Source organism: Protopterus annectens, chromosome 5.part0, assembly GCF_019279795.1.
Source record: "Protopterus annectens isolate FY-2018-M chromosome 5.part0, PAN1.0, whole genome shotgun sequence".
NCBI lineage: Eukaryota > Metazoa > Chordata > Ceratodontiformes > Protopteridae > Protopterus > Protopterus annectens.
Window position 1 is genome coordinate 401,998,756 of NC_056735.1, and position 27,496 is coordinate 402,026,251.

The 27,496-nt window shown below is 37.1% G+C and overlaps 1 protein-coding gene across 1 annotated transcript in view; it reads right to left on the reverse strand.

Annotated features, from left to right (window-relative positions):
- The window catches only part of ATG3 (autophagy related 3), a 1,040,279-nt gene that overhangs the window by 192,699 nt on the left and 820,084 nt on the right, over positions 1 to 27,496 (reverse strand). Inside the window, exon 13 of the mRNA XM_044072369.1 lies at positions 13,449 to 13,576. Coding sequence (XP_043928304.1) covers positions 13,449 to 13,576 — 128 coding nt within the window. The remainder of the gene's footprint in view (positions 1 to 13,448; positions 13,577 to 27,496) is intronic.

The following is a 27,496-nucleotide window of genomic DNA, read 5'->3' on the forward strand; positions in this document are numbered from 1 at the left end:
CAACCAGAGCACTTTTTCTTATGACTAAAAAAATAAAATTTTCTGAAAGCATACAACCTGTTTTTCACATCTGGGAGAGAAATAAAGATAAGGCAAGAATAGACAGCAATTAGTGTAAGTAGCAGCACAGGCTGTAAGATGCGCCTTAGCATGTATAACCTTCGTTTTAGGTTAGGTAATACTGGGTCTATATTAAAAACACGAACGTTTACTTACCTGAATACCTAAACACCGTCACATCTTCATCGAACCGTGAAAACATTGATCGTTCTGAAGAGCGAAATCCGAAACTCTGAAACGTCGAATCGTCATGGTTGGCCCTTCTGTGGAATAGCTCTGTAAGGTAAGTGTGCAATAGTTATCGACCTTAGGGTTAGGGTGTGGGTTAAGGTAAGTGCAAAGATAGTAACGTATGTTAGATTTAGTGTAGGGTTATAAGTAGGGTTTTATTAAGTGTATGTGTGTGGATTATTTAGTTTGTTTGGGTATAGCTTTTTAAGGTAAGTATGCGATAGTTACGGACCTTAGGGTTAGGGTGCAGGTTAAGTTAAGTGCATACATGGTGGTATATGTAAGATTTAGTGTAGGGTTAGAAGTAGGGTTTAGTTTAGGTTTAGAAGTAGGGTTTTGGTTGGTGTATTTGCAGTACACGGAATATGTGTCGGCGTTTAGGTGTTCAGGTAAGTAAATGTTCATGTTTTTAATATAGACCCAGTAATACCTGCAGGTGCAACTGTTGATTTGGGACAACTGTTATTATAGAGAGGGTTAAATTTCACTTTTTGAAGATGTGTGTTTCTTTTAAGTTAATAGGTTCTGGGGGGTGTTTGTTTGAATGAAAACCCTACAAAAAAAAAAAAAACAAAGTCATGTAACACAGATTCAAATGGAGATGACAAAAACAAATGTATAAAGGATCAACCTGCCAAAATTAGTGGGTGCATTTAACACAAAAGCTGAAAAAAGACACTTAAAAAAGCTGTCATATACAATAGGTGGGGTGGATAACATTGTATCATATAGCTACACTATCAATATTATTTTACAATGTGAATGGCCTCACAGTTACAGACTCTTGTATTGAATTATATACAGAAATAAAGTGTGTAAACAGTTGTACTGAATTATATACAGAAATAAAGTGTGTAAACAGCAGTACTACAGGAGACACATTTGGAAGGATGTGAGCATGTCAATTTGATAAATAAAGGATTTCATGATGGATATTCAGCAGAACATCAGGGACAAAGGAAAAGGGAAAGTACTTAACACTAACTGCTAGTGGAGTTCCAATAGTAAAACAACAAGAAAAATGATAATGGTAGATTTGTGGTAGTAAGGGGCTATTAGCAAGGGAGGATTAGGCTGGCATTTATTTACATTCTACCTAGGTGATTAAGACATTTTTGGAAGAAATAATCAGCTTTCAGCAAGGATCGTTACTTACAGGTGGGGACTGGAAGTTGATTTGCAACAGTGACTATGTATCTGGGGGACCCAGAAGGGAAAATATGACAAAAAAAGAGGGTAGATTTATGAAAAATGTCAGGAAAATATTTGGTATGGAAGACATGAATTCAGTAGTACGAATTCTGAGATAAATTTACATATTCTACCCCAAGGTACAATAACTGGGCAAGACTAGATAGAAATGATAGTTTACAGGAGTGTATGCATTTAAAAGAAAGCTTCAACACATCCAACAACTACTTCAGATTATATGCCAATAACCATGAAGATAAAATGCAAGGCAATGTAAAAATTAAAAAAAAAAAAAAATGGCACTTCCCCACCAACTTGTTAAAGACAAAAATAAGGAATGGGTAGTGGAAATTATTTGAGAATTAATAGGGAAGATAGAAATTTCTTAAGAAGTTTTAGCTAGAATTTAAAATAGGGTAGAAATAACAGAAAAAAATGATTAATAAGTGTCATTTAGAGGAGCTGAAAAAGGTTAGAGTATTGCAGAATAAGAGGAATTTCACAGAAGATGCAAAACTGCAGTGTGCTAAAGAGAAAATAAGGGAGTACCGGGATATTAAAAACACTGCTGTTAAGCAACTGTTTTTATAACTCCAGAGCACAAATGCTTTTAGCACAATGACTTAAGCAACAGAAAGAAGAAAAGGTTGCCGCCAGGCTTAAGGGTACTATAACAAGAAAAATAACCAGAGATCCTGTAGCGGTATTAAAGATATTTTGGAAATGTATGAAAATTTGTATAAAGCAGAGAAATATGAAAATCCAGAAAGAGCACAGATGAAAACATTTACGGAAGACAAGTATGCCAAAGTTAGAGGCAGATGAGGCTTAACAATTAACAGTAATATAGGAGAAGATGAGACAAAAAATGGTAACTTATGATCAAGGTGCAGAATAGACTCCAGGAAGAGATGGTATTCATGTGAAAGTCTGGAAGCTAGGAGGGAAGAAAGTGACAACGATCTGGAAAGTTTTGCTTAACAGTATTTTAAAAGGAGGGGAAGCTCAAACATCTTGGAAGAAAGCTGTGGTGGCTGTAATACCAAAAGCCGGTAAATAATCAGACACTTCGGCATATAGGCCCATTTTAATTTTAAACCATGAAGATGAAGTTTCCATGTCAATAACAGCTAAAAGACTGGCAAATGTGTTGCCACAATTGAAAGATATGATCAATATGGTTTTGTGGACAGGAGGCAAAATTTGACATTAAAAGAACAATGATGATTCAGAGGGAAAAAGACTAAGAAAATTTTACTGCTGTTGGTGGGTCTTGGCACAAAGTATTCAATAGACTAAGTTGGGATTTTATGAATAGGCAATGGAAGCATCTACATTCCTGACACAATAATAAGGTTAAAAAGGAGGCTGTATGAGGAATCAGAGTCAAAAATCGAAGTGGGAGGGTTCTACTCTGATAAGTTGTGTCTGAACAGAGGAAATGGGAAGGGGTGTCCTCTTTTCCTTTATTTGCATTATATTTAGAGCCACTGGCAAAGAAAATAAGGGACTCAGAAATTCAATGATGTAATTGGTATGGTAATCAAGAAAAGTTGGCTTTATTTGCACCTGATACAATCAGAAAAAGGACATCAGTAGTGTGATATACTTTGACACAGTTTCAAGTCTTTGTGATATAAAATTAATGAAGATGAAACCTAGGCTGCAGCTGCAAATTATCTATGAACACATGAATTGGTTCGGCAACAACCATATCTATGAAGACACATTAAAATGAAGCAATTAGGAGTGTGGATTAAAAAGGATTCTGTTATGGCAGCTACAGTCATCCTTAGGCATCACTTTTCCAGTATTTATTTGATGTAGATAGACCAGGATGGGAGCACCAGGTAGTGTGGTGGGGGGCGCCGTGGAGCCCTTTTGCCTAGGGCACCAGTTGACCTAGGGCCGCTCCTGGCTACAGTTATGTGGGAAGAGACTAAACAAAAGATTATACAAAAACTGAGTAATTGGAAGCTCTTCTTTATGGATAAGGACAGCAAAATATAAGCAGTGAAAATGCTTTTAGTACCTTTATTTTATATACGGGTCAGGCATATATATATTTTTTTAATCAACCAGAGGAGAAGTTGTGGACAGTGATAAAGAGCCGAGAGATTTTGTCTAAGATGGCCCCAAGTGTGATAAGCTGATCCTTCCAATAGGGCAAGGTGGTTTATGATTACCTAATTTGAAGGGATATTTTAGAAGTACACTATGTTAAGGTTCAAATACATAACAGAAGCAGAAAGCTATAATTCAAAGTGGAAAGGGATGATGATGAAGTGGGAAGGGGGAATTCAAGAAATAAGGACAGACAGGGATTTTGGATGCAGATCCTTAATGAGAACAGCAGCTGCCATACAAAATATTATATTTATGAAGTAGCAAAAAGTATTCTAAGAACTAAGCCAACAAGAGAATGGAGAAAGGAGATGTTGCTGAAATGGATGAGTGCAATTATGGGTACAAAGAGTAGGCAAGAGGGGCCTGGGATTTACTCCAGAAAACTGGCAAAAGAACCAAGGTATTGCAAGCAAATAACTAGACAGAGAAAGATAACAGAACGTGAAGAGCCCAAGAAGACATCTGAACTGCAGGCTAGAGACTGCCTTCCTTATCCAGGGATTAATATCAGAGTATAAAGCAAAGAAAAAGTGATAGGGTAATCCTAAGTGAAAAACCTGCTCTGCTAGAGTTTTAGCCGAGTCTAGAACATAAGCCGTTGGTAGAAAGAAATAATTAGAGCATAAAAATATTGCATGAAAACAATAGAAATCAATCAAAGGATGTTAGAAATGATTGGATAAGCAATTCACAAAGAAACATTGGGAAGACATATGTAACAAAATCTAGAAGATTTAGGATCTTTGCATAGGTACTTTTATACCTCAAGTAGACTCCACAAATTGTTTTCCTCCAGTAGATGGCAAATACTGGAGTTGTGATGGGGAAGAAATAGGTTACTGGGAACATACGTTTTGGGAGAGTAAGACTTGGCAGACTTTATAAATTCTCTACAGAGTACTCTGTCAGAAATATTGGGTGAACAAATAGGTGTAACTAAGGAGATGATTTTTTGAGCTGGGATACAGGATCTGAATTGCCTACATATACAGTAAGATCTTGTTAAGTTTAATTCTGGTGGCTACAAAAAAGCAATTACTAGAAAATGAAAATCAAAGTCTAAACCAACCGTATCTGGTGTTTTGAATAGTGCAACAGAGATAAAGAACTGGAAGTGGGATCTTTAGAAAAGAGAAGGAACAAATTACATAGAAAATGGAACAATACATGCAGAATAATGTTTTGGAGGAGTGAAGTTTAAGGGAAGGCAGGAACTGAGCAATTTATGTAACACTGGAGTGAATTATACAAAAGAATACAGGTGATGTATAATGTTTGTACTTGGGAACGTGTTAATATGGTTTTGTTTTATATAAATGTATGCTTGTCTACGTCTTAAGTGATGATTCAATAAAGATGTTACAAAAGAAAACACAGCCACTTTTATGGAGTATTTTAACAGTAGCAAGAAAGGTTATTACCAAGAATTGGAAAAGTGAATCTACTCCAGTTATGAAAGAATTGTCTAAGCATTGCAACAGAGGTTTGTCAACTAGAGCTTACTACAATCAAGACAAGAACAACCAGAACCACCTCTTCCTACAACACTTGGAAGAAACTTAAAGAACTGCTAACTCTACAGTTGTTAGCACTTAAATAATTTTAGTTTTTGCAATCTTTTAGAATTCTAGTTGTACAGTAAACACCTCTGTAAATAGTTTTTTGTTGTTTTGCTCTTTTTTTTTTCTTAAGTTATGTAATTCTATACATTACAAATGTTACTGTTAGGAACTCCTAAAATGATACATTGCAACACTGATCACACAGTTATCCAAAGGACCAATTTATGCCAAACCAGTTTATCTTGAACAAGTTGAGTGGAGGGAAAAGGAAAGAGAAGAGGAACCATTAAAGTAATTAGTGTTGCCAATTTCCTTCATTACTGGGTGGGGATCAGTTCCATCCATCCTGCATTGTTGCCTATCTTGACCCTTTCTATCACTTCCTTCACAAGGTTCTTTTTTATTTATACTGCTTGAAATAAATGGGGCATTCTTCGGTAGGGTAATTTCTGGCACACCTTGAAAAAAGATGAGCAGCTGACTCAATAACTGCATTTTCTTATATCGTTTTCTTCAATCTTCTTAAAGATATCTTGTAGAAAAATGGTAAATAACTAATCTTTGTCTAGGGGAACACTCGGTAACTGGCTATTCACATTACTAGGAATTCTGAGCCAAGCACAGAGACGATGCTACATGACGCTGCCATGCTGGCATATGAACCTACTCTGTCAAAGACGGGTTCCTATTAGCAAAAACACCGCAAGGCTGAAGATAGAAACCTCGTTTGGATACTGGTGTTCAGGTGTAAAACGCAAAATACAGCTCCAGTTGAAATAGCGTAGTATCTTTATACGCTTTCGTCGAATGACTTCATCAGGTTTTCTTTCAATTTTTCTTTTTTTTTTTTGGAACATCGATTTTTTTTTCCTTGGAAATAAATCTTTGTTCTGAGCTTTCAAGATTGTAAAAGCTTTCACTTACGTGTGGTCGATTATTCATCATTCGCTTTTTTAAGCGTTCAATGATATAATATAGACCTGTCAAAGACACATCTAGCTATATGCTTTCCAACTTTTAAAGCAATCTGGGTCAGCTCAGTAAGCCTATCTTCGCAAGGGTTCATCCTATCTTTAGCCACATCATTTATCGCCGTGAAGATGTCACTTTAGTACTGTTGCATACAGAACACTCATCAGGGACCCTTTTGAGCTCAAATGCTAACTTAGCTCCTGGATGTATCTAGAGATACTACTATTGGATCTGCCCCAGAATTCTTCTACCAACTAGGTGCATTTATCAATGGCTGTATAAAAACAAGTTTGTCAGTGATCCTTAAAAAAGGTTTTGAACAACTGCCAATTCTTCTACAGGTATTTAATTTGTAAGAACAACAAAAATAGTCTTGCTTTTTAAAGCAGGTGGCTGGCAGTAGTCTTTTTTTTTTTTTTTTCTTCCGAGTAGGGGGCGAACAGTCAGGCTCAAGTGAGCTGCTCTTAAAGACATGAATACCAAAGGAATAGCCATGGACCTGAGCTTTTCATATAAAAAGGATCCAAGTAACTCTACTGAGAGAAAGATACTTCCTTAATACCCCCTATTCTTGCACAGTCTCAAAAACCTGGAACTCCCTCCCCAAAGAAATAAGGCTTGAAAATAAGTTGGCCTCTTTCAGAAACAATCTGAAACTTCACCTAGTTAAAACATGGATCTGCTTCATGTATCAGACCTGATTAATCTTACTATCATCCTTCCTTGCCCTTAACTCACCATATCTTTCTTCCCTCACCTCGACTAACTTGCTTATGATTCTCTCAAACAAACATGTAAATAATGTAAAATAGCTTTTTTTTCTCCTTCCTCTGTACTTAACCACCTTTGCATATTGCTGTTCTTTGAACTACTCTCCTTAAACTTGCACATCGTATATTCTTGTGACACTATGTATTACATATACTACTCATTGTTTGTTATATGATGTTTCTGTATGTTGGAGCTTTGTTCCCCGGGCCTCCACTGCAAATGGACACTTGCGGTCCACTCGGACTGTCCCAGTCAACAAATGTTAAATAAATAAGAGTTCTTTATGAGATTCACAGTCTACTACATGGAGCCCTCCTTTGCAGGGGACCCTGAAGCAATGGTGTTATACTTATACGGCAGGCAAGTGGGGAGTAGGTCTGGGCCAGACTGGCATGATCCTACTCCTCCATGTCACAGTCAAATGACCTCTCTGCGGAAAAGCCTTCTTTCTTTTAGCACAAGGAGTTAAGTACACTATGAAGAACCTTAGTGAGGGACAGGAAGTTGCCTGATACCAAGCCACTACATCTTTTTCTGAGAATTGTTAATGCATAAAAGTCATAGCCATGGCAGGTGCTAGAAGGGTGGAGGTTTGAAAGTCAGCTATTAGTACAAATAAAGGCCTCAAAGACTATGGAAAAGGCTTAACAGCAGAAAGTGAACCCACTTCTAGAAACCACTGAAATAAGATCAGAAGAATCTCTGGAGTGTGAAAGTCAAGTATTTAGTAGGTAGAAAAAACACCCTCATAGATGCCTTATCACCACTGTGCAGTTAACAAATGAGTCTTGGCTTGACTCCAACACTGGTAGACTACAATCTGTGTCCAAAAGGGCCAACATAAGCAGGGACTCCGATAATATGGTATTTGAATCAGGATGGACAAAGCTGTGCCTCTCAAAGACTGGTACACTCAAACCTGAACAGACTTGTGGATTCTCTAAAAAATATACACTCCCAACATGTAGCTGCTTCATTATTTTTTCCTAGTGTATCTATCTTCCATGTCTGCAGCTCTCTCAGAGCTTTTTGCTTTAAACATGAAGGGTTCTTCTCTGAAGGGAACTTACCTGCCCAAGAAATGAACAGCGCAAGCTGTCAATCCTCTAAAGCCTGCACAGCAGTACTCTGTTGAATGCAGGAAAGCTCTGTAGGGCTTGATGCTTAAAAATCTGTCTTTAGTCTACGCTCAGTTTGAGCTGACTGATGGATTGGGGTGTGTGCAAGATGCCCATTTGTTATATCCTTAGCAGGACATGAACCATATAGCTAAGGCTACTGCAGCAGTGATCAATATGATGAACACAAAGATGCACTGCCTGCTCTTTACTGTAAAAAAAGAGATGAAGATAAATTGAATGCTCTTCCCTTTATAGGTAAACATTCTGCTGATCTTGTATTTCTGGCATGGCAAAGGGGATCAGCTCCACTCCACAGAGATCTCATTATTTTATAAGTCAAGGGGGAAAGACCAATGTCCACCAGTGGCTAATTCCAACATTTAACAAAGTATAGTGAAACAATGATTTTAATGATGAAGATCAAAGGAACCAATTAACAGCAACTGAGGAGAGGTCACCTAGTTCTGTTCATTCACAATTCAAGACCCTTACCTTCTTCCTAAACATGCACTTGAATAAGTAATACAATAATCTAAGTAATGTAATGTAAGTAACAAATAATGGCCATTGCATACTACCCCTCTAAACTGCTCAAGAACGATAGTCTCAAAGCTACAGAAGGTCTTCACTCCCTCTGCAAACGCAAAAGGGTTCCTGCTTACTGGATTTCATCCTAACAAAGCTCAAGTTACTAATTTAAGCTGATGAATTAATTTCTATGCTACATCTTTAATTTTAATGACAAAGAATTCTTCTTTCGGCTTTTTCCCGGTACTGGAGTCAAACAGCTACACAGGGTCATATCTAGTTTCTATCACTGAAGTAATATAGTAACCAATTCACTTTAGTATTAGATTAGCTTCAGCAAACAAACCACATTTATAACCTTGGCATTCTTCAAGAGGGCTGATAACTGAAATTAATGTACAATTATTACATTCATATTAACAGAATCACTGGTATGCATTTAAATAAAATTTGCTTGAAACTATTACCTGTATCTAGACACACACACATAAATGTATATGCATTTGTGGCACAAATCTGTACTCTGCCATGTCTACAAAGACACAGTCAACTCCCTCTTCAACTTTATACATGAGTTTAGGATCACCACCTCTATTGATTTAGTGCCACCTTCTTTGACAGTCACACCTGACTGTAACAAGTCTTCTCCACGTATTGGTTAGGCATCCTTGTTTTGTTTTTTTGCAAATGGAGCTACATTGGCCTCTGCTCTGAGATGTTCATTTCTTCATCTGTCCCACAGTGTGCATCATACCAACCCACCCCTATCTTGGGTACTTCAACATGTCAAGCTTCCTCAACTGCTCAGCTTTCATTGTCTAGGTTTCTATGCCATGCAGATGCACTGGTCACACCGCTGTTTGGTGCGCCTTCATTTTCAGCTTCTTTGGCATTCTTCTGTCACAGCTGGCTGCAGCACCTCTTATTTTGGCTTTGACTTTCTCCATTCAGGCCCTTCTTCTCAACAACCAACTCTCAGATACCTGAAGCTGATAACTTCTTCCACTAATTTCCCTTCTATTTCATTTGTACTTGTGTCATTGGGTCCTTGTACATAGCTGGCACTAATTCTACCAGTATTTTGTGGACTTTGGACTATCACAGGGGACCTTGTCATATGTTTCTTTATGACTAGGAATGATCAAATTGGACTCTTTCCACATCTCTAGCTTCTTCTCAACTATCAGTCTCACTGCAAACACTGGGGTGGTTGTGCTGTAATCTGAACTGCTCTAATCTTACCTACTCCATGTATCCATTTATCAATCACCCTCTACCCAATTTCCATGCAGTGTGATAGTAGTTTGCTACTTCATTTGTGCCCAGTTTTGAATGTTTCCTTTGTTCTTGTACACGAAGTAGAATGCTTACTCTCCAGTCATCTTGTGACTTTCTCTCTATACTGTAGACAAGAACCCTCAGGAACCATTTCCTTCTTAACTCACCCAACACATTGATCATATCTGCCAGAACTTCATTTGAGCCTGCTGCTTTCCCTGACAATTTCCCTTATTGCTGTTCTTAGGTCTTTTACAAAGACAATTAATCTGTTAAAGATCATTTAAAAGGAAACATCTTTCAAACAATAATCATGCTTATTCATTATCATAAGACTTGTAAAAGACATACCATCTGTATGTTAAAAGCATAATCGAGTAAGTAAAAAGATCTTTTAAATGCTCTGTAAGACATTATAAGGACAAAGATATTCCAGACAAGAGCTTCCACTGACTCACTTGCTGGCTCAATAAAGACTATGATCACATTATCACCAGCACCCATGACATGCTACAGCTTCAGAAAAGAACAGTGCCTGGTATGACATTTTCCATTTTTCTTGCAATTATTTGCTCTTTTATGTCACTTATCTAACAGTGCTCTGAGTTAAGCAAAGACATGCCTGTGTTTTTCATTTCTTATGAACACAGTCCTTTATGAGCTGTGATGTTTGGATCATCATGTTGCAAAGGCGCAATTACCCAATTAGCTCTTATAAGAGTGTTGCTTGGCTCATTATCTTGATTCCTTATATTTCTTACTGCTGTATCCTCTCCTTATCTATCTATCTATCGGTTCTGCCCTGGGACTGGTTATGCAAGGCATTTTGTACTTAAACAGAATGACTTGTGCAGCACCAAAATCAGAATGAGTAAGATGCCATTTAGTTCTCAAAAGCATACTGTTTTCAATAAATTCCTCCCAACTTTGCAATTCTTATATCTTTGCCAACATTCCGTATAAACTTATAGTTTACAAGCACAACGGTTGGAATCGCTTCTTGTGTGCGGTTTTCTTGGCATTCACAAAACGGATGTGAAAAGTTAAGTGACATATCATTCCTCACTGTCCCTCATATTTAAAATATAGTAATTAAAACTGCTTAACACAGCTAACAGTTTTTATCGGTTTTAAATTACAGTCATGCTATTTTGTTTATTACATTCTTCCATCACGTTAACACTCTTCTCTGGCATCACCTTTTTCTCTCTTTATTCTCGTCTCAACACAGTTGACAACTATTACCAGCTGTGTTTCATTGATGGGTTACAACTCAACACAACCAATTTCTTTTCTAGACTAGAACATGGACATTTGATTTTGCTCTATTTACTATAACCTCTTCTTCAAAACAACCACTAATTAAGCATTCTGAGTCGCGTGTAATTTATTTACTTGGCTTTCTGCAATTCTGTTTTATCATTAGCTTGTTGCATACATCACCTGTTAATATTCACCAATGATCCTTCTCCACTGTTAATTGTACTTGAAACTGCATACAAAAATGTGCTGCCATCTTCTTTACCTTCATCACTGACTTGTGTAATTTCTTACATATGTTCTGCAACTCTGTCATAAAGGCCAACAGAAAGGTCATTAAGCAGTTCTGTTCATCAACTTTCATACTAATGCTAGAAACTGCATCCTTTCCATAGGACTATATGTGTTTTAACAGCACCTTATTGGCATTCCTGGTGTTTTCTGATAAGCTTACTTCATAAACTTAGCTCTTCTAATCAATTTTCTAAGGGTTTTTTTTTTGTATTATTGTTGCAGATTTTGTTTCCCATGCTTGCAGCTTCAGTAAACTTCCTCCACAGTTTCTTCTTGAATCACTTATATGAGAGTCCTTTACACCACCATGGAGAAAGTTTCTTCTTTTCAGCACTTACCAGGTTGAAAACCTTTTACAGTGTCATACAGCTTTGAAACTTTCTTCACTGCAGTATTGTGTGTGAAGAAAAAAAAACATACGAGTAAACCATATATCATAATAAAAAAAGTCTATCCATCAGTTTCTCATTGTTTCTAACAAATCAATATGGAAACTGATGATGCAAATTATTTGGTGTGTGCGGACTTGGAGGTGACATGAATCACTGCATTTCACAGACTGGTTCAGCAAGACAAATAACAGGAAATTTTAACAGAAGTCTGTGATGCACACATAGGTAGTTATCTATACAGTTTTAAGTAGGACTAGTATTAATAAAAACTAAAAGACAGGATAGATTTGTTAGCATAAATTTAAGAGGATAGTTAACTTTAAGGCTCCCCCAAAATACATATATGCACAAAACCAACCTGAAAAACAAATTAATTTTAAGATTTTTTAATACAAACTCAAATTTCCACCGAGAATAATGGAACCAATTATCTATAATGGACAGAAGCTGCATAATTCAGTTCTTGTACAAATTCATGAACCTTCACTTTTTGGATTCCTTTTCATACTTGATCTTGACCTAACAGCTGTCTTTTACATACACTCTGGGCCAACCAGAAAACACAAATGCTTTTCTATGGGGAAAACAGACTCCCAGAGCTGCAGACAGCCACACTTTCACTTAACTCTGCAACCACATAAAAGATGGTTGACCATCAGAATGCAAGCTAAGGGGAAGCCTGAGTCAATTTAGGCTGCTGAATGACTTTCTAGGGTAGTTCTTTCATTTTAAAGATAGTGTGGTGGTACAGTGATACAGTGATTAGAAATGCATCCTGCCAGCTCTTGATTCCCCAGTTTAGATCTCAGATAGAGTGCATTCTGGGTAAAGTCCGTGTTCTCCCCATGTCCACATGGATTTTCACCACGGCCTCCAGTTTCCTTCTAGTTTTCAATGATGTGCTGAAAGGTGACCTGGCTGTTTTCTAAACTGCCTGTCGGTGTGGGCACCCTGTGATGGGCTTCCTTCCTGTCCAGGACTGACTCTTTGCCTTATATCCACTGTTTGTCTAGATAGGCTTTACCTCCCATGTAACCCTGAATAACATGAAGTGGCCATCAGAGAATAATGAGAGACAACAAAGCCACATATTTTGGGGGAAAGTGACAGGCTATCCATAAAACCACCTGGAGCATTATTTCACTATGGCACAGATGCCAAGTTACATTTTCCTTTAGCAATGCAAAGTCCAAGAAAAGATGCTCTCTGCACTGAAAGCCACAACTTTCAGCTTCCCACATTTTCCTGTCTCAGCTCTCAGCATTTTCTGGCAAATAAGAACACGCTGATACCTATGAAATATCAGCAATGAAATTACAGTAACATTTTGAGTAGCTTTGTGACATTATCCAACATCTTTTTACAATATGAAGCAAACCTTTTAAACCATACAAAGCACATCATGGACCACTAAATGAATTGTACTGAAAAAGATAAGGTAACTGTCACAAAAAGGAGGGTAATGGCATAAACAGATGAGGGCAGAAAGGATATCAAAGGACAAAGACCCCAAATTAAATATGCCCTCAATTATGGAAGACAAAGAAAATACAAATACGTAAATTATAACACTTAGCATATTTTAAAATGCATAACAGATTGCTTTCTACATAAACAGATGGATCTACAACCACACAGTGAGTAAGAGATTACACACATACCTGCATGGATGAACTGAGCACATTGCAGGTGGAGGAAGATGGGGGTGATTTTCAATGGTAACAGTTTTTTTGACATGATCCTGACTAATGTCTTCATACATTTCCTCTACTGTTAAAGGCTGTCGTTCCTGAAATGAGGGAAAGTAAGCATTAATAAATACCATATGGTGTCAGATCAAGAAGGAACATATTTCAGATAAAAGCACATTCTGTTACATGGATTCATACCCCAAGACCAGCAGTTAACATACACAGAATATATGTATATATATATATATATATATATATATATATATATATATATATATATATATATATATATATATATATATATATAGATATATATATATATAGATATATATATATATATAGATATATATAGATATATATATATAGATATATATAGATATATATATATATATATATATATATATATATATACAAGAATCGCTAACGCCACAGCTCGTAGAAAACACTCTATTTAAACGCCAATGTAAAAACGTTTTTCGTCCAAACCAAATAGTTAAACTTCCTCAGAAACCAAATAACACATTGCTTAAAATTTGAATACTGAATTTATAAACTTCATTATAAAAAAAACGCCAAATTTCCACAGCAAAAAAAATCTCTTAAAGGTACAGGTCACTAAATATTCAACATCCTAAATTCCGTTCCTACCATGAAATAAAGTGAAAATAGAATAAAATACAATACAATAAAATCACCCATTCCTAAGCGTTCACAAGGGCCAACAAACATATTTGTGGATTATATTATGTAAAAAATTGCCCTAGCTCTATATATGTTGAATATCACATAAAAATACAAAATGAAAAATAATAAATAATAAACATTGATGAAACATTCGTGAAATGTAAACACTTATTGAAACCTAATAGATTAAAACCATAATGTTGTACTCTATGCAAAATTATATATAACATAATTTGTGTGTAACCACAACCTCATCTATCTAAACTTTTAAATTTTAATAAGCACATCAAAGAACATTTTTCGTTGAGACCTGGGTTGGTGTATGCATTCAGTTTAATCTCCCACAGTAATTCCATCTTCTCAAGCAATAAACCAAAAGGACCTCCTCTCAAATCTTGCTTAATTTGGTCTAAAACTCTAAACTGGAATTTATGATCAGAAAAGGCCATAATGTGTCTGGCAAGTGCATTATCTTCTTTTTGCAATCTTATACTTCTTGGATGTTCATAAACCCTATCCTTTAATCTTCTCTCAGTTTTTCCTACATAAAATGATGGGCAGCATTGGCAGACTGCTGAATACACTACTCTCTTTGAATTACAATTAAATTTACCTTTGGTGTATATTTTTAAACTGTTGATCTCTAAAGTGGCCCCAGATGACATTAAATGGCAGTACGAACAACTACCACATTGTGTCATCCCTCTATTAGTTCTTGAGCCACTACTATCACTGTTTTTCTGTAATAACTCTTTGAAGCTTATTCCCTTTTTCCAAGTTATCTTTGGTGTTTTTCCCAACTTGCTTACCAGTGTGTTATCTTCATTGATCAATGTCCAATTTTTCTCTAAGAATTTTCTTATGTTAGCATAATCCAAGGAAAAACTTAATACACAAGCTAAGTTGAAATCAACTTCATTATTTTGTTGATTATGCACTTGAGATCTAACATTAATAATGATGTTATTTTGATTAAACATCATATCAATTTGTTGTTTCAAGATGGGCTTATAAAAGCCTTTATTCCTTTTTGTTGATACCTCATCTACCAATTCTTCTATTAATAAAATGGGATATGCCCTATTCAAAAACATTTGTTTTAAATTACAACACTCTTTAGCAAATACTTCATCTGATGTTATTATGCACGCAGCTCGTACTAATTGGCCTTTTATTACTGACTTCTTTTGATGATTCGGGTGTGCACTGGAGTAGTGTAAAAATGTATTTGAATACGTGGGTTTCCTGTAAATATTGGCTAGGGTTTATGAACATCAGAGAAGTATAAGATTGCAAAAAGAAAATAATGCACTTGCCAGACACATTATGGCCTTTTCTGATCATAAATTCCAGTTTAAAGTTTTAGACCAAATTAAGCAAGATTTGAGAGAAGGTCCATTTGGTTTATTGCTTGAGAAGACAGAATTACTGTAGCAGATTAAACTGAATGCATATACCAACCCAGGTTCTCAACGAAAAATGTTCTTTGATGTGCTTATTAAATTTGAAAAGTTGATAGATGAGGTTGTGGTTACACACAAATTATGTTATATATAATTTTGCATAGAGTACAATATTATGGTTTTAATCTATTAGGTTTGAATAAGTGTTTACATTTCACGAATGTTTCATCAATGTTTATTATTTATTATTTTTCATTTTGTATTTTTATGTGATATTCAACATATATAGAGCTAGGACAATTTTTTACATAATAATATAATCCACAAATATGTTTGTTGGTCCTTGTGAATGCTTAGGAACCCGTGATTTTATTGTATTGTATTCTATTTTCACTTTATTTCATGGTAGGAACAGAATTTAGGATGTTGAATATTTAGTGACCTGTACCTTTAAGAGATGCTTTTACTGTGGAAATTTGGCGGTTTTTTTATAATGAAGTTTATAAATTCAGTATTCAAATTTTAAGCAATGTGTTATTTGGTTTCTGAGGAAGTCTAACTATTTGGTTTGGACAAAAAACGTTTTTACATTGGCGTTTAAATAGAGTGTTTTCTACGAGCTGTGGCTTTAGCAATTCCTGTATTAGTTCGTGTTTCAGTGTAGGGGATTGTTTATATATATATATATATATATATATATATATATATATATATATATATATTTATTTATCTGTTGTTGACCGAGTTACTTTCACTAGGCTAGTGGCCTCTTTTCGTGGAACACCCAAGTTGGTATCTGTACTACTCGGAGAAATTTGGCTAGGGCACTGGGAAACTTCCCCTACTCTTTTGTATTGAATATGCAGAATTCATGATCACAATTGTTACAATTGTATCATATTCTTTGCCAGCAAACTTTTTTGCTGGTCTCCAAAGCACAAAAAGACTATAGCTCTCCACTGGAACTATTAACATTTCTCCACCCACTCCATCCTCTTTATAGAATTCCCAAATTTTACTGTTCCTTTTTGGAAAATACTGTTGTACACTTGAACACTGTTTCTGTTACACTGTTAAAACATGTACCAAATCCAAAGTCAAACACCGGCCTGAGGCAGTGCACTGTATACCTTGTTCTACTTCAACAGGTAAGGACAAACCTCACCTTACTTTCAAACACACCTACAGAGGTGGTAAGCATAACAATATCCAAGTGCACCCCTCCAAAAGTTAAAAAAAATAAATAAATAAAAAGATACAATTATGTTTCTAAGGAAATTAAATAGTCCCAAAAGTACAACTGTTACTATTATGCTACTGTTTTGTGTCTAAATGTAGGTGTTTTAACAAATCATTGCTTCTACCAGGTTTTATACATTTCTGCTTATGTTGTACAAGACAAGGCACATATTGGGAGTGTCACTGGTTGAGGGCAGGCTTGTGGAGTAAAAAAACAGAGCCTGATGAATATTATTCTATCAAGCAGAGATTTCCTGGAGGATGTCAGAATTTCTGTCAAGGCAAATCTCTATAGTAGCTAACCATCTTGCAAAGTTCTTTGGGGTAGTGAACAGACTGTAAAGCCCAGCCTGTCAACAGGAAGAGCTTTGTCAAGCTCAGAGTCTGCTGCTTGGTTTTTCATTGAAAAGGTTGACAATATTTGGTCTGCTTTTTGCTTGGCTGGACCCAAGGGTGGCACAGTATTGTCTTCCTATCCAATAAGCTGAGTCCTAGTTGGTGTTTGACATTCTCAATGTCATGGAGTTCACTGATCTGTTTTATAGTATATGCCTGACAACTTGTGGGCTAGACCCTTCAAATATTGGTTCTCTCCTTGACAGATCCCCCCCCCACTTCAGCTTTGAAAGAAGCTCTAGTTATTCCAACTCTCAAGAAGCAAACATTAAACCCATATAATTTAAACAAATAACTACCCTATCTCAAACTTTCCAAACTCACCTTAAAGTCAGTGGGTCTATGGATCTCTTCCAGTTAGGGTTTTGTTCTTACCATAGCACAGAAACATCTCTCATAACTTGTTAATGATCTCTTGATGGCAAGAGACATTACATACACAGTTTCCGGTCCTCCTGGATCTTTCTGCAGCATCTGACAGTGGGCCATGGGATTTTAACAGACCGACTTGCAGCTTACTGTGGAATTCTGTGTTTTGGGAATGGTTCATTTCTACCTGTCTAACCATACAGAAAGTCTATTCTGGACCCAATTCTTCATCAGTCTACAACCTTGATTGCAGTATTCCCCAGGGCTCTATTTTGGGCCCCTTACTGCTCACTATGTATATACTTCCTTTTGGAGATCTACTTATGGAAAGAGGTTTTGTGTACCTTAGTTACACAGAAGATAGATCTATTTCTCCTTTCCCCGAGATGACATGGCTTGTTTTTATTTACTGGTGGTGGTGGGCCTTGAAACCATATATTCTTGGATCACAAGGAATTCTTTAAAATTGACCACCATTAATACTGAGGCCTTGGCTGCACATACAACTCTAAGAGACTCTTCTGTCACACCACTACCCAAAAATACCTTTTGTGGCACTGATAAGCTGGAATTCATTCAGAAGGTGAGGGGTCTTGGTATTATCCTTCACTCTAGGCTTACACTTTGGGACTGGGTGTCAGCTCGTGTAAGGCAATACTGTTTCCATCTAAAGCACATTACTGGGATTAGGCACCTTATTCCTCATTCAGATATCTCCACTGTTGTACACACCTCTATTTCCTCCACACTAGACATTTGCAGTGCTTTGTATCTGTGCCTACCTAATACTGAGCTGTATCGGTTGCAGCTGGTGCAGAATTGTGCAGCTAGCCTACTGACTTGCATGGCTTATTTTCAACAAATTACATTTATTTTGCACAGACTGCACAGGCTCCCTGTCTTGCTATCTGAAAGAGTTTACTGTGCACTACTGCCACATGAGGGTACTGCTCTCATCATCCAAGGGGAGCTGGCAATTCCACAGGTTTTATTTACTTATGTTATCTATCCTTTGTTAACTGGGCTAAGTCCTACTAGGCTAGTAGCCTCTTTTCATGGGAGATCCAAGGTGGTATTTATACTATTAGGGGAAATTTGGTCAGGGCATTAGGGAACTTTCCCTACTCTTTTCAATAGGTGCCGTGGGATCTTTCACATCCACCTGCGCTATCAACTCAAGCAGATAAGGCCTCACTTTAACATCTTATCAATAGGATAGTACACACAGAAGTGCAGCTGTCTCCTTATGCTACACTGCAGCGTCAGCAATTGATCTACCTGGTGTGGGAATAGAACACAGCCTTCTGCACCAAAGGTGAATGTACTATCTGTTGTGCCACTGACACTGCTAACTTGGAGTGTGAGTTCCATACATGTGAAGTCACTACCTCGATGGCTATGAGAATGTTCCTCCCTGGCTAGTTTTAGGCATGCATTAAAGATCTACCCTTTATATCTGGTACATAATGGAGTGGACTAATATATATAGTTTTATGTTTTGTGGCTCATTGTATTCATGGGTGATATTTTATTTAGTTTTTGTATTCTACATAGTTATTTTCTAGTTGTAGTGGTACTTCATTAAAAGCACCTAAATAAACTTGACATACAGTTTTAAAATGCTATAACAATCTTCTAAGTGGGGCATTCTAGTTTTAGTGGAATTATACATGAGCAATCCTGTATGAATGCATACTACTACCTCTTTCTTCAAAATCCAGAGTGCAGCATACTCTGCAGCAACCCTGATGTGACTGATAACACAATACTTTTGTGATATTAATATGAAACATAAAAATTCAAACAAATTTTGCAGTTTCTTAAATAGCAGCATTGCATTTAATATTTTCAGCAAATAATTTTCAGTTTCAGCAGTGTGCACACCTTTTGAATTTCTATACTTCTTTCCAAGGCCAATAGTTCATACTGGTATCACAGTATTAAAATTATTTGATGTCAAGTACATAGTGCCTTGGTCTTCAACAGAAGAATGCTGACAGTAGAATGCACTTTACTGGGGAGCAAAGGAATATCAGACATTTTGAAAGACTTGGGTGAAATGCATCTGCAGAATTATCCACAATAAAATGTAGGAACAGCGTGAACCAAAAACTGTCGAAATGCAAATCAAATATATATATATTTTTTATGTTTTACTTATTTGATATTGTTAAATCCTTTTTACAGAGATGATACATGAACAAAAGCTCAAAAGAAATAACATTAAATTAAAACAGATAATCAGAAAAATACAGTTGTGTAAGAACTTAACTACAGATGACTAGTGCAGTAATCTAATACAGATGGGTTACTGGATGTCCGTCTGGTGTAACAAAGCCAAAACCCTTCCATATGCTCATACAGCTGGCGTATGACCTAAGCCCATGGGTATAGGGGTATATAAGCAGATGAAGGACCGCAGTATCCTCAGACTATCTAAAGCCAAGAGGCCATAGAGAAATCTGAGTAAATGGAGAAAGGAAAAATAGGGTCAGCTAAGATGAAGGGAGAGGAACCAATTCCCCCTTGGTCCACAGGGTGCATAGATTAGTGCAAACAGCAAGAGGGAAGGTGGAAGGAATGCAATACTGCATCAGTGATCAGTAGGACATCTACTGTTATGGTAAATTCTTACACAACTATACTATGTCCTTCCTTGAATCATTGTTGCAGTACTCCAATACAGACATGCAATTCCCAAAGCTTAGAAATAAGTTGGACAGGGTGGATAAACCAGAGACAGGAGAGCTGTCTCACAATCCCAGTAGTACAAATCTGGCAAAACAAGTTCTTGATCTAGAAAAGGTGTCCACTCTGTAGTGTTTTGTGAAGGTATGTACACAGGACCAGGTGTCTGCTTCCAGAATGGCTGGAATCAATGTACTTGAAGTAGGCATCAGAAGAGGACTTGTCATGATAGGAATAAAAAAAAAAAAAAGATGGACTTTGAGATCCTGTTGAGATTGTCTGTTTAGACATCAAGTTTCCCAACTTACCCTAATGGAGAGAAACAAAAAGTTGGTTCACTTTCATATCTTTAGTTATATCAGGGAAGAATCTGAGTGGTCTGTGCACATCTAGGGAGCAGAGAAGCATCTCATCCCTATTCTGTGCAAAAAGGTAGGTAAATGTATAGCTTCATTGAGAGACAATTCATTTACCACTTTTGACATGAAAGAATGGCAGTCCTAAGAAAGACCCAATCCTTATGTAAGATGAACAAAGGAGGGATGACCACACAGGTTTGAAGCTCAGAAAACATTCTGGAAGAAGCAAAACAGTTTTTCAAGTACAAAACTTTAGAGAGACAGAAGTTGATGGTTCAAAATGTGGTAAGGTAAGTTTTCTACAAAAAATTTGAGATCCCAGGGGTTAGACCTCATAGATGGATTCAAGTGAATCACTCCCTTTAGAAGCTGTTTGACTTCAATTCTCGACAGCAAGGGGGGATTAAGTTAAATGTAGGCAGAAATGAGGGCAGATGTGCCTTGATAGAGGAAAAGGATGGTCCAAGTTCAAAGTAGCTCAAACAAGTAGGATAAAACCGTATATACTTCCACATGGATTGGGTTTTCATTCTTCTTAAGACACCAGATAGAAAATCTTCTCCAAATGGAGATCAAGACTTTCTAGTGGTAGGTTTTCTTACCTTCTGGAGCACCTGAAGCACAACCTAAAAATAAATAAATAAATGAAATGAATGAATGAATAAAAACACTGGTGTCTTAAAAGAATTATACAACGACCCCCCATTAATATTCAAAAACGTGCACGCTGATTTTGTCAGCGTGCACGTTGTAAATCAGAGTTATAGTAATGGAAAAAGGTCCGGTTGCCAGGACTTTTTCCATTATTATAACTCTTTTTTTTTTTTTACAGTAACGGAGAATGCAAGATCTCCGTTGCTTCACACTGTCTCGCTATGTTGAGAAAACACCTGACGGCTCTAATAAATGCCTTCATTTCTCTGACCCACTGGCCCTGAACTGTTTAACAGTCTGTCCAGGCTCCCAGGCCAGATCTGATGCACCTGTGTGCAGTTCCTGGTTGGGCCTGGGTGGGTGGGCAGGCAGGCAGAAGGGAAGGCCTGGATTTAATGGATTTGACAAATCCACCACTGTATTTTTTTCTTCAGAAAGGGCAAGAGGGGGATTTGGAAGTCTGGTTATGTTGAGAACTAAGTGATTTTAGGTATCACTGGATCTTTCTCATCTGTAGCTTACAAGCAACCCAAGGGTCTAAGAATTTCCCTTGCAAAAGTACACTTAAGGGGAGTAGGGACTGAACTTTATATCCTGGGAAGAAAGGCTGTCAATAGACAGGTATCCAGTCTGCAACCCAAGAAAGTACATTTAGGCAAGTTAAATTTACCATAACAGCAGATCTTTGAATTATCACTGTTGCAGTAGCCTTAGCTACATGGGTTATATCCTGCAAAGGGTATGACAGCCAGCCAGCTTCCAAGCCTTCAGAGAGCCTTCCATGAGACAAACTGTCATGCAGCTGAACTGAGCTGACTAAAAAACATTTGTGTGCTAGGCCCTTCAGAGCTTTCCTGCCAGCAGGCAGAGGGAGAAAAATCCCTGAAAGGACAATGTTAGGGACAACAAAAAATAAAATTCCAAACTCTGGCATAAAAGAAACACACCAAAAACAAGGTGAGGGTGGAGGGAGGGAGTGGCTACAGCAACAAAGATCATTCGAACATATACTGTCTTGGTAAGTTTAACTTGCACAACTGTACTATGTTCATCATATTAATCACTGCTATTGGGTAGTCTTAGCTATATGGGTAGATAACCCTAGCTTAGTACACAGAATGGTGCTAACAAAGGTTGATTTGGACCTAGAGATGGAATCAAGCTCATAGTCTTTCTTAAAGATATGTACAGAGGACCAAGTAAAATATCTCTTGAATCCAACCCTTTCCAAAACCCCATATATGAAGCCAAGGCCCTGGTAGAGTGGGCCTTCACCCTGCCTGAACAGTTTTGTTATGGTGTGTATAACAACATGTAATAGCCTTAGACAACCATTTGGAAATCATCTGTTTTGACACAGGCTGTCCCTCTTTACCTTCACAAGAAATGAACCATTGATCTGAAGATCTGAAAGTAGTAGTTCTGTCAAGATGGTACCACAGTCTGTGGCATAGCTTTCAACTGTCCAGATTTGCGCAGAATGTTAGATTTGTGCCGAATGTGTAGATTTTTGCCTTATAGTTCTGGTCTGCTTGTTATAAAATGTGTGGTTTTCTGGCAAATAACTAGGCACTGATGTCACTAAATAATGATACACATTTGTGTTTCAGACTTTATATCCTTTAGAACAGGAGTGTCCAACCCACGGCCCTCAGAGCTCTTCCATGCGGCCCGCGACCCTTAAATTGAAATTTTATTGAAATTTAAGTTTTTGTGTTTACCGTCCCCCGCATTTCAGCTGTTCTGCGCATGTGCCAACTTACTTTTTTTCATGCCAGCGTCTTTCCGCTGGTATAAAACACCTTTTTTTATATTTGCGGTAAAGCTGAAGGAAGGAGCGAGATCGTGGCGGAGAGAGGATTTATTTAATTTCACAGACTACACTACAACATCTCCAGCAGTAAAAGGTAAGCTAAGTAATTTAATTTGTTTAATTGGTTGATGCTCTGAACCTTAGAGAAGTATATAGTGCATCAAATGGTTCCAGCTTCTGTAATGTTTAACTGTGTAAAATCAGTTGTATAAAAACTCACATTTATTATTTTGAAGGTGCTAGCTTGTGGGTGTTTATGTTTCTCATGGCTGTCCTTTGGTTTGTCTTTATGACACTCAGCCTAGCCTTTTCAAAAGGCAGATTTGGCTTCTGTGCAGTTTTAAACTTGTACTGCATTTTGATAATTTATGCATAGTTTGACTTCTATTCAGCTGATCGTCTTCTGGTGGCACAGTTCAAAAAAACAAAATGTCAACAACTGATATCTCCCATGTACCTCTGTATAGTATGTTTGGATTTCATATGCAAAAAAAAGGGGCAAAAAAGGCCTTGTTTTATGTTTCTTACACATTCTCTTTCTGGCATTGATTTTAAAGTAATGTTTGAAGTGTGTAAGTACTATTCCATTGTTGGTGGCCATCATGACTGTGCAATTCCTACAGCTGCATACACAGTAAAACTGAGCAAGCATCTTACTGAATGGATGCAGTTATGTAAAGGGGAAGTGTAAATGAAGAAGCAGGTACAACCTCACACAAAAAGGATGAAAGAACAAGACTGGACAGTATGTACTTAATATGAGAGTGTGTTTGTTTTAGGTGTGTCTGGATGAACACAGCCTTGGCAATTTAGAATCAATAGGCAGAGAACAAGTAGTACTGGCTGCAGTGAAATGGGAAACATGGGATTCTGGCTGGGACTAAGAGGAAGGTGAAACAAGGCCAGCTTGCACTTAAGCTGCATCATCCTTTCATTTATTTTGTATTTGTAGGTTTGCTGTCTTAAAATGGACGTCAGTATTCCTCTGTGTATAATACTGGTAGCGTAGTGCATTGTTATGTTTTCATTTAAATGTCGTTGGCTAACAGATGGGGTGTTAATGACAGTCGGGTTACAGTTGATACACTTTACTGTTCAAGCAGTAAGAAAAGTTTGTCAACTCTCAAAGTAGGGGTGGTGACAAGGACACTCAGAGAGGTCCAGTTACAGATCTGTAGATGAACATGGTGATATTGTGATCTTTGCATGAGAAGATTTAGTCTTTGAGACAACATTTGCACTGTATAGAACTGATAAAATATCTGTTATGCTACTATCCACCACAAGTGATTTGATAAGGAAGCTAAGAGAGCTTTTCTTTCATTAGCATACTTGCTAAAGTTGCACTGTATGGTATGCATGGAAAATGTTGATGGAAGGCCACTTTTTGTCTAAGAAAAACAAACTTTCCATGTTTGTATTGTCAAGAGAAGAGGACTGCAATGTGGCTGGTCAATAAGAGCAAGATGCTAGCCTGTTAAACTGGTGACCTGGGTTCAACAAATGAATAGAAGGCCAACACAGGAAAGCAGGTGGGACAGAGACATTTTGGCTAACTCCCAACCCTGGGAAATAATAGGTTAATCTGTACTTTTGCAACAACAGCACCCCTTGTGGCTTTGTGGAGATTAGAGTTAGATGAACTATAAATGCAGTGGGGCGGGGGGGTTAGTGGTGGCTAGGAAGAAGACTGAGGCATCACACAGTGAGTAATTACTTATATAATAAACAGGAGGCACAACAGACAGTCTACTTATGTTATATTTTATGATTCTGATGACTCTTTACTTACCAGTTTACCAAGGTATTTGCACATTAGTTTAAGAATATCAACAAAGGTGAGGGAGTTGAAGTGGGCTTTGTGTCTTTACAAAACAGTCATCATTTTCCTGAGTCTGTAGTTAGTGGGGCATTATATTTTGCCCATGTTTAAATGCATGTGCTCTTCATTTTTGCCCTTAGTGTTATTTGTAAGCAGGTATGGCCTCCCTTTATATCCCCTCTTGTATTTTATAGATAAGTCTATTACAGTGAAAGTGAGGGTTTAACAAAACAGAAATTGCATTGTGTCTTATTCTGTTTTTTTTTTAATTGATACCAGCAGGTAACTTTAGGTACGCTCATGATTTGGTGGAGCATGATGTATGCATGTATACATATTTATGCATTTATTTGAAAACTAGGTGAATGGCTTGGCACTAAGATCCTTTCATTCATGACTCTGGTTGTGGACAAAACAAATGTTGGACTAAATTAAAAAAATAGATATTTCAACAATTGTATTTAGTTAAGACAGAGGTTTTACATTTGATAAGTGGTCCAAAAGTGTTATTAATCAGACTTTATATATACAGAGGTTTAGTTTATACTGCAGTAAAAGCAGTTTTAAAATGTGCATATTCATTTGTGTGCAGTGTAATATGTTTAGCACACTGATGACTCTTGGTTATGTGCAGTTTATTTGCAGTTTGTCAGCTTGAAGTTACTTTCAACAAAAGAAAAAAACATATTATTGATTTCACTTAGACTAGAGTTCAGTTTGATTTTAAAAGTCTTTCAGAAACTTAGAAGTCCATGTAGCTCCTTTTGTTGATGCTGCAGCTTAGAATAGTCTGCCTATATCCCTAGCTAGATATAACCACAACTTCATTTCTTGGAGAATCCACAGGAAAACTCCTAGTACTCCACTGATAATTCCACAGCCTCTTTTGATTATTATAGCCTTCAAGAGTTTGCACTTTTAATGTTGCAAGTCCCTCTTCAAGAGAGAGATAAATGTCTCTATTTAGTCATCAGAATCTTTTTTTTTTTTTTTTTTTTTGCTGTTCAGTTTCTGCGAGAGACCTTTTTTTTTTGGTCCTCACTTGCTGTTTTGCCCCCAGACCATTTCTGTTGACTCAATGCGGCCCTTGCAACTGAAAAGGTTGGACACCCCCCTGCTTTAGAAAATGCATGCCAACAGAAAACCTATTATTCTAGCAACTTTCTAAGTTTATAAAAGCAATATTTAAAATATGTCCCTATTTTTGATCCATTGCCCCCTTCCCTCCCCATTGTTTTAGGCTTTGTCCAGATTTCCTGCACTAAGAGGCTGACAGGTATGGTCTTGTAGACATCCAAGGTACGGAATATCTGCTCCCTCTCTCTCTCTCTCATATTTTTAAATTCAGGAAAGAAAATGGGGAGAGTGGTAGTTTGGCTTAAAGTAAACTTGGACACCACTTTAGGCATTAAAAAAGGATTAGTTCTCAAAGAAATCCTATTCCTATGGAAAGGTAAAAGATAGGGTGGTCTCAACACAGCAACTTGCAACTCAGATGCCCTTCTTGCAGAGATTAAAGCAATCAGTCAAACTGTTTTCCATGCTAAGAACCTAAGTAAGCCAGATTACCTGGTTCAAAATGGAGCAAGGGCTGGCTTCTCTAACAAAATTAATATTTCATGGAGGAGCCACCAGTTTTCTTGGAGGCCACTAATGCAAAACCAATTTCGAGAACATTTTGACATGAGACTACATTGAAAGAAGAGGATTCACTGGGCAGAGATGCTTTACTGGAAAATCTCATTCAGACTCTACTAAACTTGCTATGAGGGAAAGGTTAGTTTGATTTTGCTTTCTTGTATTTTGTATTAGATTGCCTTCTTCTATTTTGTATGTTGCGATTTGTTTTCTTTACACTGTGTTTTACTTGTATTCTGCTTTTAATTGCACATTAAAACTAGGAAAGAGATCACAGCTGTGTTTGTTGAGTGTCACACACAAATTGTTCTCATCCTCCCATCATGGTGCTGTTGTGTTCTTAAACTCAACTGTGTTTCTAGTTGCCTGTCTCTTACGTTCATTTGACCACATATCTCCTTCCCTCTCCCCTTTCGTTATCTGCTGTAAGCACAAAAAAATCATCATTTTGTGAAATCACTCCCCTTCAACTATTTAAATTTATTGGCCACTCCACTGTATTCCATAGAATGAGGACACAGTGTCCACCCCTTTCAATCTTTCTCACTCTTTTACAATTAGTGGCTCTCTACTTAGACAGCTAAAGCTCAAGTCAGCCTCTCTTTCATAACATAAAATGTAATGCACACTGCAGTGCTTAGGATATTAACCATCTTTTTCCATCTTATCTTTAAAATCTGCAACATCTATTATAAGAACAGCAATTATTGGAAGGCTCACATTCTACCTCTCAATAGTCATCTTGGGATTAGTGTTTCTGTTTTCTCCTGGTGAGAGAAGGAACACAGGGACACTATCTTCTGGAGACTGCTGATCATCAGAATGCCTAATAAATGTTTCATAGGTGTCAGTTTGGAATTTGTGCTTATATTCTGCTCCTGGTGACAGAAACAGCAGAATGCATTGATTCCTGACCATTTCTAGTTGGGCAGTGAAAGTCTGTGCTTGACATT